A 15,649-nucleotide genomic window follows, 5' to 3' on the forward strand; every position below is an offset into this window, starting at 1 on the left:
TCCTCCAGTGTTCCTTGGTGTGCTGAGAAGCGTGGCTTGTCCAAACCTCGCCAGATGAGTTTTCCCCCTGGAGCTTGTCCCTAGTGTACCGGGGAAGCGTGGCTCACCTGAGCCCCACTAAGTGAGTTCCCTACCCTCAGATGTCCTTCTTTGGTGTCCGGGGGGGCATGTCTTGCCTGGACCCCACTGGGTAAGTTTCTCACCAGCCCAGGACCTCCTTCAGGGAACTAGCAGCAGCTGCATGCCAACCCCTGCCACACTCCTGATTATTTTTTAATTTATTTGTAACCTGACATTGTTGCTATATATAGTAACTATAGAAAGAGTTCCAGGGATGTATGTTGTAGCCATGTTGGTCTGAGGACATAGGCAGACAAGGTTCTTTGGGTAAATCTGGCATCTTTTATTAGACCAACTCAAATAGTTGGAAAAATTCTTCTTTGCAAACTTTCAGGTACCCTTCATCACGCTGAGGAAGTGTCCGCAGATGGTCTGTGAAGAGCACAGACCATCTGCAGACGCTTCCTCTGTTTTTCCAGCTATTTGAGTTGGTCTAATAAAAGATATCAGATTTACCCAAAGAACCTTGTCTACCTACAGAAAGAGTGCTGTTTTTGGATAGATATGCTGGGCTTCATTTCATATAAGCCAACAACCAGTAATCTACACTAGAAACTTGTCATGTGGGCAAGTACTTGGCAAAGTTGCTTACGCTATTCGTTCAGCGCATTTCCATCCTAATCTTCAGTATCCTTACTATCCCGTTCCTGAACTAGGTGATACAGCCAATTGTCCATGTGTTTATAATCGTCTTGTCATCAAGTGCATATCAAAAGCAGCCAAAAATCATTAGCTTCTTTTAAATTTGCTTTGATTCTATTTAACCAAAGTTTCCTGAGGGAAGATCCTAGTGTATTAACCCATGGTATTGCTGTAAGCTGTAGTATCAGAGAGGTTATCATGTCATGCACAGGTATCTGTCTCAAGGTCGACTTGATTGCCTGGGGGATTATAATGAAAACACCATTTTGTGGCTGCAATCTCTAGGATATTGAATTACATTCTACATTTTAAAAGATACTGGACCTGCTGTAACAAAACATGTCTTAAATGTTATGGTATTGCCAAAAAAGGAATAGCTGTATTAGGGTTTTTTGTTTGTTTAATTTTTTTTTTTTTTTTAAATATTTGTTCTTGCCATATGTATCAATTGTTGAGCACTTCTTGTTTGGCATGAGTCATATCCCTTTCCTTCACATGGTCTGGAGGAAAAATTTCATGAAATTAACCTGCTGTGCATTGCATCTGTGAACACAGCGAAAATACAAAGTCCTCTGTCATTCCTAACACATGCTCAAAATATGCAAGAAGTGTCACTTTGCTTCACAAAGGTCCTTGCTGGTTCTAAAAAAGATAACTTTGCAATAGCAAAAAAACCCAATGCTTTGTTTATTTTTATATTATCTTCTATCTAAGGATTTCTGTGTGTTAAAAACCTTAATATGTTTTCCTGGGATACTGCCCTGTGAGACAACGGCATTATCCCTATCTTGTTGTCAAGGATGACTGATGCAGAGAGGCTGACAAACCTGCCCATGATCACTCTGCAGTTTGTGATAGGGTCAGGAACAGAGCCGAGATTTCTTATTTTGTTCTTTGCAGTATTAGATCCTAGTCTCTCCATTCACGTGATGACTTGTTCCTCTCTTCTTTCAGGCACAAGCTTTTCAAACAGCGGTGTGCTACTGGCACCAGCCGCCCCCCAACGATATCACAGCCAGGATTCACTGTGGGATCCTCCTCCACGTCTGCTTCCTTGCCACCTCCTGCCTCTTCTAAGCACAAAATAACAGAAAGACAGGAAAAAGGAGACAAGCTGCAAAAAAGGCCTATGATGCCATTTCACCATCGGCCATCCGTGACTGAAGAACTATGCATGGAGCAGGATGCAGCAGGACAGAAACTGGGGTTGGCGGGGATGGAGACCTCTTTGGAAGTTCCAAACTCCAGAAAATATGAGAAGCAGCTATCTATCCCCACTGGAAATCCAAGCAAACAAATGAATCTGAATCCCATGGATTCACCCCATTCCCCCACCTCCCCTCTGCCTCCTACACTTAGCCCCCAGCCAAGAGGGCAGGAAGCAGAGAATTTGGACCCACCATCAGTACCTGTGAATCCAGCACTCTATGGAAACGGGTTAGAGCTCCAACCATTGCCCAGTCTAGACGATAGGACAGTTCTTGTTGGTCAGAGGCTACCTCTGATGGCAGAGGTCAGTGAGACAGCATTATATTGTGGGATAATTCACAACAATGAGTCATCTGATAAATGGCGGAGCTATGTTCTCCCATCAAGTGAAGATCCAGAATTCAGGCTACCAGATCTCCCATGTGAGAGATGTGATGCAAAGATGGAAGTAAATTCAGACAGTACTGCACTGAAAAGGTAAAAACAATATCTAGTGACCAATGTCTTACCAAATTTCAGTTAGTGTTGCATTCTACATTTACTGGTAGTAGCCACATGGGATATGAAAGCCTTTGGGACTGCTTTAATATAACTGACAACAGAATATAGTCCAGGGGGATTGTATATGGTAGTGATACACAGTAGAAAACAAACTGTATTTTAAATGACAGCTCCTCATATAACTTTTATACCACTACATTAAACTTCTGCAGATGATGCATGGTATCAGTATAGCCTCAGTGATGTCCTGTGTTGTTAGTATTGGTAAACACATAGACGGAATTATAATCTGCTTTCTCTTTATCACTTGTCGTTTTGTGCTGGACAATATCAGTGATGTAATAGATATTCAAAACTACACTAATTCATCTTTTGCAAAAATAATGGTGCCCTTGGAGTCTTGCCTCTTGAATTTGGTGATATTTTTTTTCAAATTTAATGAATTCCAAAAGTTGCATTAATTAATGCCAGATTTCAGCGAGAAGGATAGGACTCTCCCTGTTATAACATTGTATTTCTTAATTTTAATTTGCTCAGTTCTGTAGACTTTAAAATTGTACTCATAAATTTATTCACATTGTATTCATAAAACCTAATCAGCACACTGTGGAGTTGTATAGTTCCTTTGTAATGGAATCAGTATTGTCAGTAAGTACCTGATCTTTCACTATTAAAGTGAATGAATGTTACCTTCTGAATTTCAGTGGGCACAAGATCAAGACTGAACTATAGAATATTTCCTTTCCTGCTCATGCACAAAAGCAAATATATATAAATTTAGGAGGTTTTTTTGCTTAGAAAAAGGAAATGGCACTTGTGTCTCCCTTGGTAAAGAATATTTGCTATATAAGCAGCTTTTAATGGTCAAGCATTTTTAGTTGCTTGCCTTCAAAAGCATTAAAATGTTTTTGATTTTGAAGTAAATCTCCTTTTCCTCTTACCTGAGAGTACAAATTAATTTTGTGCAAATTAAAAAAAACAAATAAATTTGGGCAGTATGGAAAGTGTCAACCCAATGGGAAAATCAGAGCATTTCATAAAAGATAACTATAGAAACATTTTTTAAGTTATTACATAGTTAGCTCCAGCAGTCACAACTGTAAATGAGATCACAGGCAAATATTGCCATACTTACTCAAATATAAGATGACCCCTCCCCACCAATAATTAGATTCTGTATGTGGAAAATTTATAAATGTGTTATAATTTTCCAGTTATAGAATCTAATTATTGGAGATTTGCCTTAAATTTATCACCCTCCCACTGATATATCTATAACTGTACCTCTAACAACCTGTCTTGTGACTGCTGTGTTTCACTGGACAGTCCACTTTTATAGTTACATCATTCTTAAGACTCATTACAAAGACTGCACTGCGCACCCTTGTTCCTGCACACTTGCACATCCATCCCCATTCCCTTGAAACAGTCACAATTGTGCAAAGGACTACCTCACTCCCCTCCCACATCCCAAATCCCCCTTCTGTTTGTTCAGTCCTTTCACTCATTGCCATCATCCTCATTACTATCTTTGAAAAGTCTATGCCAGTCCCCTCTCTTCCATATGATGTCCACCATCTCTTTCTTGTCCTCCTCTACTGTCTTCCTATAGTAGCAGTACATCTCACTCAGGCTCACTCTAATGCAGACCTCAGCTGTGAGGTTTGTGTGCCTGTTTGTAGGAAGTTCCTGGTCTTCCACAGGACTTTCTGAAGCAAGAGATGAATTTGTTGAAGTGGGCTGTCAGACCCTGTGCTGCTTAGTCAAGTTCCCTTGCAGAACCACCTCTCTGGTCAGGGTTATGAACCCTGTTATTACCAGGCAGAATATGTGAACACTCTCTTTTTCTCTCTCTCTCTCTCTCTTTTTTTTAAGGATTTTTTTTTCAAGTCCATATGCGTGATGTTAGTCCAAAGTCAAAAGGCTCATGTTTGACCTTATAGTTCATAGGGCTGGGCCCCAGCAGAGTCCACAGCATTTCAAGCCATGGTGATCCCACAGCTCAGCATTGCTCACTACATGGGTGTACTCCAGATACCACCCCCCACAAAGGATCCATGTGCTAATTAACCCCCCCTCATGACTGGAATCGAGTGTTCTTGTCACGAGTCCTGGGATCCTCCAAAAATGTGTATGTAAATGAGGCTTGGGGCAGCCTGATACAGTTCCACTTCATGGAGGATAGGGTCACACTAATCATATGCAACATACTGAGAGAGGGAGCTACAGAGGGATTCTGGGTGAACTGTTTGAGGCCTCTGGTGAGGAAACAAGAATGACTAGAAATGGGAAAGAAAGGCACAGCTCAGCTGTGGGAGTGAAGAAGAAATTAAAACATATTAAGTGTATTGGCTCACCATGACTTGAAAAAAAGTTGGCACTGAGGGGTTTTCCATGCAATGGACATTACCATATATCTTACTCAGGTGGGCTGTTCTTGTGGTAGGTTCCCATCAGCATATTAGACTTCTTGTCTAAGATCAGCATTTTTGGCACCAAAGGGAGGATTTCAGGGCTGGCTCTAGCTCTCCTGATGCTGGCCTGGTATTGCAGTGCTTCCCTGCAGAGGGAACACCTACCTGGGTTTTTTTTTAAGGGCCATAAATAAATAATGTACCCATCAGTAAGTTTGCTCCGTATGGGCCGTGCGTTTTATGCTCAATGCTCAGTGTTGGCTGCACTTTATCAGATTCATAGTCAGTTTACAGTACTGAGCACATGCTGCTTTTGGCAGCAGTTTAACGATAGACAATGTATTTAATGAGGTTTCCTTGTATGCAGTTGTAAGACAAGGGTCTTTTCCCCTCACGCTGATTGGGGAAAACCTTATCTTGTATTTGAGTAAATATGGCGCACAAACTCAGTCTCTTTCATTGGCTTAACAGAAAAGTTGACAGTGTAGTGAGCAAGTGTTTAATGTTAGAAGGAAAACAAATGTTTCAAGTATTTCAAACCAGACAGAGCAAAACATAAAAGTCACTGTATTTGTAAGAAAATCTGCAACATTGCTACTTTTGTCTTTAGTAAAAAAATGTGCGTGTTCTTTTAATAGTGATTTTTTGTTTGTTTGTTTTTGGGGTTTTTTTATGTTTAACTTTTCAGACTTTTAGCGCAACCTAATAAACGATTTAAAATTTTGGAAGACGTCAAACCAGGGCAGACAGTGAACTATCTTGACCCCTTGCCTCTAATACAGCAATCTGGAGAAGGGTTAGGAGATGCTAGTGATCCTTATACTTTTGAAGATGGTGATATAAAGTACAGCTTCACTGGCACTAAAAAATGCAAACTTGGGACAGATAAAGATCCTCTGAAAAAGAATAAGGTACTGTATCAGACCAGAGTGTTGTTATTACTGGTATTATTGTTGTTGTTTGTAATAGTATAATAGCACCTGGTGTGCTGTAGTAATTCATAAGATGATGCAGATCTCTGTTCAAGAGAACAATAATAGGATCCATCTTTTAGAACTTACTGGGCGCGTCCAGGTGAGAGCACATGTGTCTCTTGCAGCATCTCAAACCCCATGAATCGCTGCAAGAGGCACATACAGAAACAAAAAACACATTCCCCACGCTACAGATTTGCAGTGCAGGGGCAGTATCCCCCACACAATACTCCCAAGGCTGGAGACAAGCAGGAGAAAGAGCAGGAGTCTGGAGATGAGCACGGGAATGAGCAGGATGCTGGAGATCAGCCCCTGGAAATGAGCTTTGAGACTTCCCCTTCTGTCTCCAGCCTCCTGCTCAGTTTCTGGAGGTTGGAGATGAGCAGGAGAATGAGCTGGGCCTGGAGACCAGTGGAGGTTTGCGGCGGAGCTGTAGCCCCTGGTGGGGACTGGGACCCTGCAGGCAGGGTAGTCCATATGCTGTGTATGGGGGGCTTTTCCCTGTGGGAGACAGGGGACCCATCCCTCCTAAGCAGCCCCTTCAACCACAGTCTCCCCACACCTACCCACACACTGACCGGCATCCCTCCACAGCCACCCATACCCCTTCACCCCACATTCCCCCATCACACACCCACCATGTGATAAGGAAACCAGGAGCAAACATTAAAACATATAGACACTTAAGATTTATTTGTGTTGCTAGAGACACTGGTAGGCTTCCGAATTGCTTTAACATTGTAAACATAGCAATAAAACATTGCCCATCTGATCACTCCCTCTCTCCCTCTCTTTTGTTCTAATTGTGGAAGAATGTGGATTTTGGGGTACTTTAAAAAGTGAATTTGGGATGCTGTTTCAGCAGTCTAGCTGACCCAAGGGGCTAGTGTCCCCAGATACCAAGTGGCTGGGCCTCAGAAGCTCCTGAGGGCAAGTAGTCCTGAGCTGCTCGCCAGGGCAGGTTTTTATACTGCTGGGGCCAGCACAGGTGCTGGCACCAGGCTCTAGCTCCCTCTGGCTGGTGATCCAGGAGGAGCCAGCCGGAGTTATTTTGCCCCAAGTGGCACAATTTGCTCCACAACAAAGTGCATGTCCGCTGAGGCACATGCCCCGGTTCAGATTTGCACCGCATCTATTTGAGCTGCTGCGAGTGCATGTGCTTGTATATATGGACGCACCCATTTAGTTCACACCTCATTATGTATATAGGAAAATATTTGTCTCCATCTGATGTGTTTGAGTTGGTGGCTCCTAACTTAATCCTTCTGACTTAATCAATCGTGTTTAAATTGTGTTAAAATGATGTTATAGTTATCTTTCATACTTACATATTTTAATTTTGACCATCAGAAAAACACAGTCAAGTAAAATAAAGGACTAAAGCCTTTAATTTCCATATATTCTTATGGTTCTAATTATAGAGAAAGAATTTGCAGCATTTTTTTAAGTTCTCATCTGCTACAGCTGACACATTCAGCTCGCTGCAAAGCATAGGTCTCTCTATCCCCAATCATCTTCTTTGCCTTGGGCAAGACCATCCAGCCGTCTGTTGAATGGGTTTGTAATATCAATATTATGTTGGTTTTGACATCTCCTCGCAGCTTTTCTTCCACATGAGAGAGAATGATTTGATCACTATTCTGGGGCCATCTGCCTTCACACCTGCAGGATATTTCTCCTTCCCGGTGCATCTTGCTCTTTGTAATCCTCTCTCTTTGTCTGGCTGTTCACCTCATTCATTTATTTCTGTAGGTAATTCCTTCACCATGGTTAAAATTTTCAGATGCATATGTTCTATGCAAATTAAACAGTCTTACCTTCTTTAGCTACCCAAAAAGATGGATATTGATGGATTATTTGTAAATGCTGGAATATTATTTCATGTTTTTCCTAATATGGAAGATTCATATATGAATGTTCTTGTCTTCCTCCCTGCACCCCCCTGTTTTTAAAGACTTTTTGCACTCTTCAAAGAAAAGGCCTGATAACACTTAAGTAACATTCAAAATAGACGAGACAAGAATAGGGCTGTTTTTTCTTATATAGCTATTATATGCTCAATATATGACATGCAGCATGTCGTGTCTTCCAATTCTTGGCTCTCTGCACAGAGACCACTTATGCCAAATTGTGCAGCTGATTTGTGATACGGTCACTTGACCACTGACAGTAAGTGTTTAGTTTATAATAAAGACAGAAAGCAGTAGTGAAGTATAAGTCTTGATTCAGTCCATCTCATTTTTCTTTTCTCCTGTGTTTTCCAATGTTTTTGCATATAAATAATCAAATTTCTGTATGTGTGTCTGGATTCCATATGTAGTCAGAAGATGGAATTGGTACCAAGGAGATCCCCACACCTGGTCATTCCACACCGGTGCCTGATGGGAAAGATGCCATGTCTATTTTCAGTTCTGCTCCTAAAGCAGGTGGGTGCTGGCTTCTTTAATATTTCTGCTTAAAAGAAAGTCATACTTCTTACCATTTTAAATTGCAGAAGAGATTCATATTCTAAAAGCTTTAATTCAGGATGAAAAATATTTGTGGTGGCCTATTACAAGAGGCAGGAAGAATAAAAAGCATCTAACAAATTAATATACTTCATTTTATTTATAGTTAGCCTTGTTCTTTTTACCGTAAAAAAAAAAAAAAAAAAAAAGCAACTTGGAGTTCAGTAAAGTCTATCAGTATGGAAATGTATTATTTTATGGGTAGTCTTCAGTATTTGACCTATATGTTGAGTCTAAGTACTCGAGTTTACTTCTAGAATTAATCTCAGAACACAAAATTGATTTCTATGATTTTTGTCTCCCGGCTAAAGTGATGTGTGAAGTTAAAAAGAAGTGTGTTTTTCCTCCACTTTTGGGTTCTTGCTGTTTCTCAAGCTTTTTGTTTCAACTCTTTTCCACAGATACCCGGCAGGATGGTGCTGCAGGCCGAGTTGGCTCTGGGAGCCTCACACAGGTGACAGATCTGGCTCCATCACTTCATGATTTAGATAACATCTTTGATAATTCTGATGAAGATGAGCTGGGCGTAAGTCTGCGGGACTACATTAAGTACTTTGAATAACAACAGCTAAAGAAAAATGCTGTTGGGATAAAAGAAGGAATCAGTCATTGCACAGGGATGATGGAGGGAGTTGTTAGGTAAACAGACCAACACTTACAGTGGGAAGAGAAGACAGCAACCAGAAAACAAATTGTTTAAGAAGCTCCCTCACACAGGAAAGTATCAGTGCATTAAAATTCAGCAACATTTGTAGTCAGATCATTTAGATAGCAGTATGGCAAATTTTGCTACCCATAAACATTGCAGAGAGAGATTACAGGAATGTTTGCCCAGGCAAAATACTGTATTTTTGGACTGAGTAACTTTTATCTGAAGACACTTCAGGCTTGCATCCGCAGCTATGTTGTTCATGTATTTGTGCACAGTAGAAAAGATCTTAGCTCCACCGCCTGAGAATCTGTTCCTCTGTCTTACTCAAGACACCACAGGAAAAAATAAAATCATCCTTACTTTGTTCCAGTTAATCCTTGAAGCAGGTGTGTTGTCGTCCCCTCCACCGCCCCCCCCCCCTCCCCTGCCATATTCCTTGTACAAAAGTAAAGTGGTTAATAAAAGGAATATGGTAACTGGGTTGTTATGAAAGATAAAAGAACATAAAGTTACACTGATCACTTGAAAAATCAAAATTATAATGAAAGATAGAGTTAAGAATAATTACTGCCTTAAAATGTAATCTAATCTAGTCATAATGGCACAGAAGCTGATCCTGAGCTTACTGGAGGTAAGTGGGATGTTCTGAAAGTCTTTTGCCCCCTTTTCTGAAGTCCTTTTCTTTTAAAAGCAGAATTTATTTACCACCTTCTTGTCATGCTTCACTTTTCCTCTTGCACCTGTAGTCCTGAATGACATAGCTGAACATACAGATAAAAGAGAGCACTCTCCTGCCTGTTGGCCCTTCTTTCCTGCCATGATGCATTGGTATTTTCAGTAGTGCTTTCAGAGATGCCAATGAGTGTTGTGCAGAAGTAAAATAGCAGCCTTCAAAAATCATGCAAAGCTTTTGATGTGGAAGCATCTGCTTCCTCAGATATTTAAAGCTTTGCCAGGCCTAGTTGGAATTGAAAAGCTGGAGAACAAGCAGAAACGAGTTACATTTATTTTAGCTGCTGTCAGCCATCTTTCTGCAAGCGACTGCAAAGTGAACTCTAATGAGTGTTGAATTCCCTTTTTTTTACTATTATATTACAAAATTACAAGGTCTCTCACCCATTTCACTTCAGCTACAGTGGCTACTGAACCAGCCAATTATAGAGGACTGTGCTATTAAATTCCATATTAGTGCCATTTCTCTTAATATCTGACTTGGGTGGTCCAAATCTGAATTTTAACCTGTCTTAAAGACTGCTGTTATCTCTTAGCCTGTGCCCTTTGGGTTGCGGCCCATGTCCGTCGTGTATACTCTAATCTTATGTACTATGCTACAACAGAGGTAGCACGCGCTCGTTAGAGAACTTTATTCCCAGGGTTTTACTGACATGTTCAAATAGGAATCTAAATAGAGAAGCAAATAGAAAAAATTTGTTAACGCCAAGTTAAATGTATGTGATCGTTTTATGTTAGACACCTAAAGCCTGAGATATGTGACTTACCTATTAAAGTTGAAAGAAAGATAAAAATAAAATCCAATTGCATAAAAATAAGTACTCAGTAAAACAATACAAAATGGAAGATAATAAAATCCTTCAACTAATGCTAATGTGGTTTCAGAAATCTTAATACTTTATTAGATTCTGATGTCTCTGTTCTTTTTTCAATGCATTTCATGAATGTCTGGTATTTAGGCTGTATCACCAGCTCTGCGATCATCAAAAATGCCTGCAGTCGGGACTGAGGAACGCCCTTTGGGGAAGGATGGGAGAACAGCGGTACCTTACCCACCAAGTACGTTGTCTCATGTGCACAGTTTTGTTCAGAGCTAATATTTCTTCCTAAGTACAATATCCCTATATTTGTCATGTCAGTCCTAGGAGTAAGACCCAGTATGTGCCATGGTTTCTGTACTTACTGGAGGCTACCCTTAAATGAAGGCAAGAGAATTTTAATCAATTGTCCCAGAGGAAAGTTTGAATGGCAGCATGTAAATATTTTTAAAATTTATCTCCCACGATCCAAGATCCCATTAGTTTGGTATTTCCACCTTTGATTAGAAACACAGAAGGAAGTTGTTACATACCTCTATGTGGAAGCTAGCCCAGTGTCCTCATTGTATTGTTTATCCTTAATTAGGTGTTGCACCATTACCGTGTCATTATTTTTAAAACAGAATCATGCTAAGTTTAGTAACCATCCAGAATTTAAAGCTGAGACTTCCCCTCCAACTATTACAATGCGATCTAGCTGGAAAGTAATTATATTTAATGTAAGATGACTTAATTCTGAAGCCACCCTCAGTTTAAATCTGGGCATGGAATACTTAATGTAATTGAAGTAGTGGCTTCTAGATGAAAGTGCACTGTAAATTTTAAAGAGACATTCACAATAGGAGATACGCTTCTTGTGCAGCTCAGATAACTCTGCCCTTAGTACTCTTTGATAAGAACTCAGTTTTGCGCATTAAATCAATAGAAGCTTATGGATGTGTAACAATTTAAGATTGGAGCTTAGTGTACTGAGAACTTAATATGGATATTAAAATCACAATATTTTTTTTCATGAAGATTGTTCCAACTACTACAGGGAATGGTAGGTTTTACACTGAAGTCTGTGGGTGTTTCTGTCCATCATTCATGTCATTGCTTTTTAATTATTTGTGTGTGTGTGCATGAGGTGGGGGGAAATAACTTTTGGTGCAATACTAAGAATCCAAATTGTGAATGATATATTCTTTGGCCCAGAAGACAGAAAAAACTAGTTTGACTATGTGGCTACTCTAAGCAGAAATCAAACTTCCTTGTAAATCACTTGTTAATGTCTGCTCATTAACTTCAGCTTGTAATGAGAACAAATTGAGGGGAAAAACCATGGTGTCACAGGGATGAGTCAGAGAGTTTTATGGATCCATAAAAGTAGTCCTGATTTACTCAAATGTAGAAGTATGAAGTGTACAGAGATTGGATTTTGACAGCTTTAGTAGATCCATAGCTTTCTAAAATATGCAAAGCTTTCTCAAGCATGACACACATGAAAATGAATAATGGTGGCCAGCCAGTTTCTTTAGCTTTTTTTTAATTAAGCATTTTTCTTTTTCTTTTTTTTTATAAATCTGCACTGCAGAATTTTGCAAAATGGAACTCAAAGGTATAGGTGTATGGCATAATACAGGCAGACAAGATTTGTTGGGCAAATAGTTGGAAAAATTCTTCTTTGCAACCTTTTGGGTATAAACAACCTTCAAAGCAAAGAAGAATTTTTCCAACTATTTTATTTGGTCTAGTAAAAGATATCAAATTTACCCAAATAACCTTGTCTGCCTATGTCCTTAGACCAACATGGTCATATACCCCTGACATAACACAGGTCACTTTGGAGTAAACTAACTAGATATACTTGCGTTTTCTTCTCTTAATCTACTCTCCATCATGCTTTGACACTAGCTGCTGAAACATGACAACATCTGTGAGAAACTAAAAATGAATGATATACCATAGTAAAGGCCTGCTGACTTAGTCATTTTAGCACTACTCATAACCAACTCCTTTTTTCCTGCTACTTGAAGAGCACATCACAGATCAACCTCATGGAATGATTTCAGTTAGCATTAGAGCTGGGCAGGACATAGTTTTCCCATCTTACAGGGTTTTTTTTTTTTAAGTTTACATTTTCTCCATTCCATATTAGGAAAAAATGGATCCTTTTGAATCTGTTTGCTGGAGAGGGAAGAGAAGAAGAGAGTATGCTGATAATCAGTGGTTTAGGGTACTGTCCCCAGGTATAGGAGACCAGATATAAATCTCTTGACCGAATTCAGACAAAAGATTTTAACCTCAGTCTTTCATATACCTGATGAGTTCTGTAGCTACCAGGATATTACCTATTTTGGAGTTAGCCTGTCAGTTTCCTTTTGGAGTTGTTCCACTTTGTATAAATCAGAAGTGTCACAGCCTGTGGGCTGGATCCAAATCATAGGCTAGGGACAGACATTACAAATAAACTGGTTTAAGGAATCAGAAACTGGTTTAAACCTGTAACAGAACAGATGTTCAGTGCACATAAACCAGTTTAAAAATGGCTGAAACAAGTTTGAGATACACCCAGTTGATGTAGTATCAGACTTAACTGCTTTTGGTCAAGGCGGTTTACGCAATGTCTGTCCCAGACCCCTTCCTGGTTTAAGTTAAATCAGAGTCCCCCATCATCCTGGCATGCTCTCTGGGATGGGCAGGGACTCTCTGCTCCAGAGAGCTAGGCTGGCCCCTCCCCTCTTCTCTCTGGCTGCAGCTCCAGTAGAGACTACACATACATGATTCCCCCCTCCCCTCTGTCTTACACACACACCTCTCAGCATTAGCTAGCATACCACATACCGGCTGTGGTCCATGCTGTGGGAAACAGGACAAAGGCAGACAGGACATGTTGGCTTAGGGCTGATTTTTGGAGCTAAACAAGAGTTATCTGGTAATGTCCCTTCCTTTGCAAAAGTTGTGGAAGAAAAGCCCTTGTTGAAGGGAAGGGAGGGCTGCTTTAGCGTCCCCCGGCTTTTAGCCTGAGCCACTGCAGGCATGTGCCTGCATTTCTAGAATGAAAAGGGAATGTCTGGCCACCTTCAAATTGGTTCAAGCTTTGAAGCTTAGACTAACCTGCAATGATTGAATCAATTCAGGTTCAGGCTTTTTGAATGTCTGTTCCGAGCCATAGAGCCCCATCATCTAGCCCTTGGTGCTGGTCCTAGGTCTTGTTGACCCATTCACCACACCTGGCATGAGTGAGACCGGCCTACATGCAGGGCCCAGGACACATGCTGCACGCAGCTTCTACTCGGAAATGTGTGCTGCACAGGGCACCCGTGCAAGGCTGTATGTGGTACCTGCTTTGGCTGGTCCAGGAAACACTGCATGTGGTGCTTGCTCCAGCTGGTCTGGGCCTAGTGCCACGTGCAGTATGGGTCTTGGACTGGCTGGAATGAGCACTGTGTGTGTTATGCATCCCAGACTGCCTGGAGCAGGCACTGCATGCAGTGCGGTCCTGGACCAGCCAAAGAAGATGTTGAATCTGACACCAGGGTAGGAGAGGGAGTGGGATGGAGGGAAGGAGAGGGGTCTGTGGGCCCAGTCCAGCCTGTGGGGCTGGCTCTGGGTTGTTCATTTGGTCCATGGACAAGCACATACCACTTGTCCAGCCGGCAAGGCCAGATGTATTTGACACCACTAGTGTGTATATACATAATTATATACCTAGTGTACCAGAACTATATCCCCACTTAACACCCATTAGGCCATTCGAGTCCAGTGTGGAAGACCTGCATTCAGTTGCCTTCTATGAATCAGGCAGAACATGGACTTGAATTTGGGGATCCTGCATCCCAGAGTGCCCTGATCAGTAGGCTTTTGGCTGTTGTAGGGTTTTCTTACATTTAATAGATTTTAGGGTTGGAAGGGACCTATTAGAACATCAAGTCTGACCCCCTCCCCAGGTAGGAATGAGTGCTGGGGTCTGATGACCCCAACCAGGTGTTTGTCCAATCTCTTCTTAAATACCTCCAAGGAAGGGGACATTACCACCTCCCTTGGAAGTGTATTCCATATTTTGGCAAGCCTCACTGTAAAGAATTTTTTCCCGATGTCCAGTCTAAATTTGCTTTCCTTCGGTTTGTGGCCATTGTTTCTAGTTACCCCGATGGGCGCCCTGGTAAACTTTGTATCCCCTATTTCCTGCTGTCCCCCCTGATGAGTTTGTAGATGGCCACAAGATCACGTCTTAGCCTTCTCTTGCGGAGGCTGAAGAGATTCAGGTCCCTCAATCAGTCCTCAATTGGTACCTCAGTAGGAGGGCATCTCCCTATTTCTCATTTCTTTCCTTTCTTCTAAGTTAAATGTTGTGAAATCTGGTGTGTTCCAACAGGGCCCCACATCAGTATATTCTTATGGAGAAAACTTAAGTCACAAAAGTCCCAACCAGCTGTCCTGTATACCAATTTTAATTTAAACATAAGTACCATCTTTGGACTGCACGAAGTCCAAAATAGTTATAAAGTAGAAATTTAAAGACTATAATAGGGGTACAAATAGAATCAGGCACTTAGGAGTGTCAGCAACATTGCTTGAGTGCAGGGTAGCTGTGTTGGTCTGAGACAAAAAAAACATACAAACAACTAGAACTCTTGGTTCCAAAATGTACCATCTACACTTTTCCCAGAGCCTGACGAAGGGACTTTGATCCCAAAAGCTTGCAGAAAAGGAAAATTTTCTTGCCATTTTCCAGTTGGTCTAATAAAAGGTATCATTTTGGAACCAAAAGTTCTAGTTTTTTGTACGTCTTGCTTGAGTGCATGTTTTTGTGAGGGCAGTAAGTTTACTCTTACATAGTTTTATTTTTTTAAACAATAAATTTATCGAAGTAAAACCTTACGTCAAACAGACATCTCTTTTCTTAAGGGTGGGAAAAATCTATATTCTGAATTTTAAGCAAAACAAATCCATTGTAGCACAAAAAGGAAAGAAGGTAATTGGGGGAAAAATGTAGTATGTCCGTACTGATTTAAATTTCAGTTCATGCAACATACCTAATTATTTCTGCATTTTTTCTTTAAAATGAATGCAGAATAAAAGATCGATGGTTACAGTA

General features: G+C 40.8%; 1 protein-coding gene across 2 annotated transcripts in view; it reads left to right on the top strand.

The window, feature by feature from the left end:
* MED13L (mediator complex subunit 13L) overlaps nt 1-15,649 on the top strand; it is a 402,047-nt gene that overhangs the window by 328,896 nt on the left and 57,502 nt on the right. For both annotated transcript variants that reach the window (XM_006266403.4, XM_059713565.1), the window contains 5 exons: nt 1,717-2,448; nt 5,575-5,797; nt 8,181-8,286; nt 8,769-8,893; nt 10,711-10,810. In XM_006266403.4, the coding sequence (XP_006266465.1) occupies nt 1,717-2,448; nt 5,575-5,797; nt 8,181-8,286; nt 8,769-8,893; nt 10,711-10,810 (1,286 nt within the window). The remainder of the gene's footprint in view (nt 1-1,716; nt 2,449-5,574; nt 5,798-8,180; nt 8,287-8,768; nt 8,894-10,710; nt 10,811-15,649) is intronic.

This window comes from Alligator mississippiensis, chromosome 10, assembly GCF_030867095.1.
Source record: "Alligator mississippiensis isolate rAllMis1 chromosome 10, rAllMis1, whole genome shotgun sequence".
NCBI classification, from domain to species: Eukaryota; Metazoa; Chordata; order Crocodylia; family Alligatoridae; genus Alligator; species Alligator mississippiensis.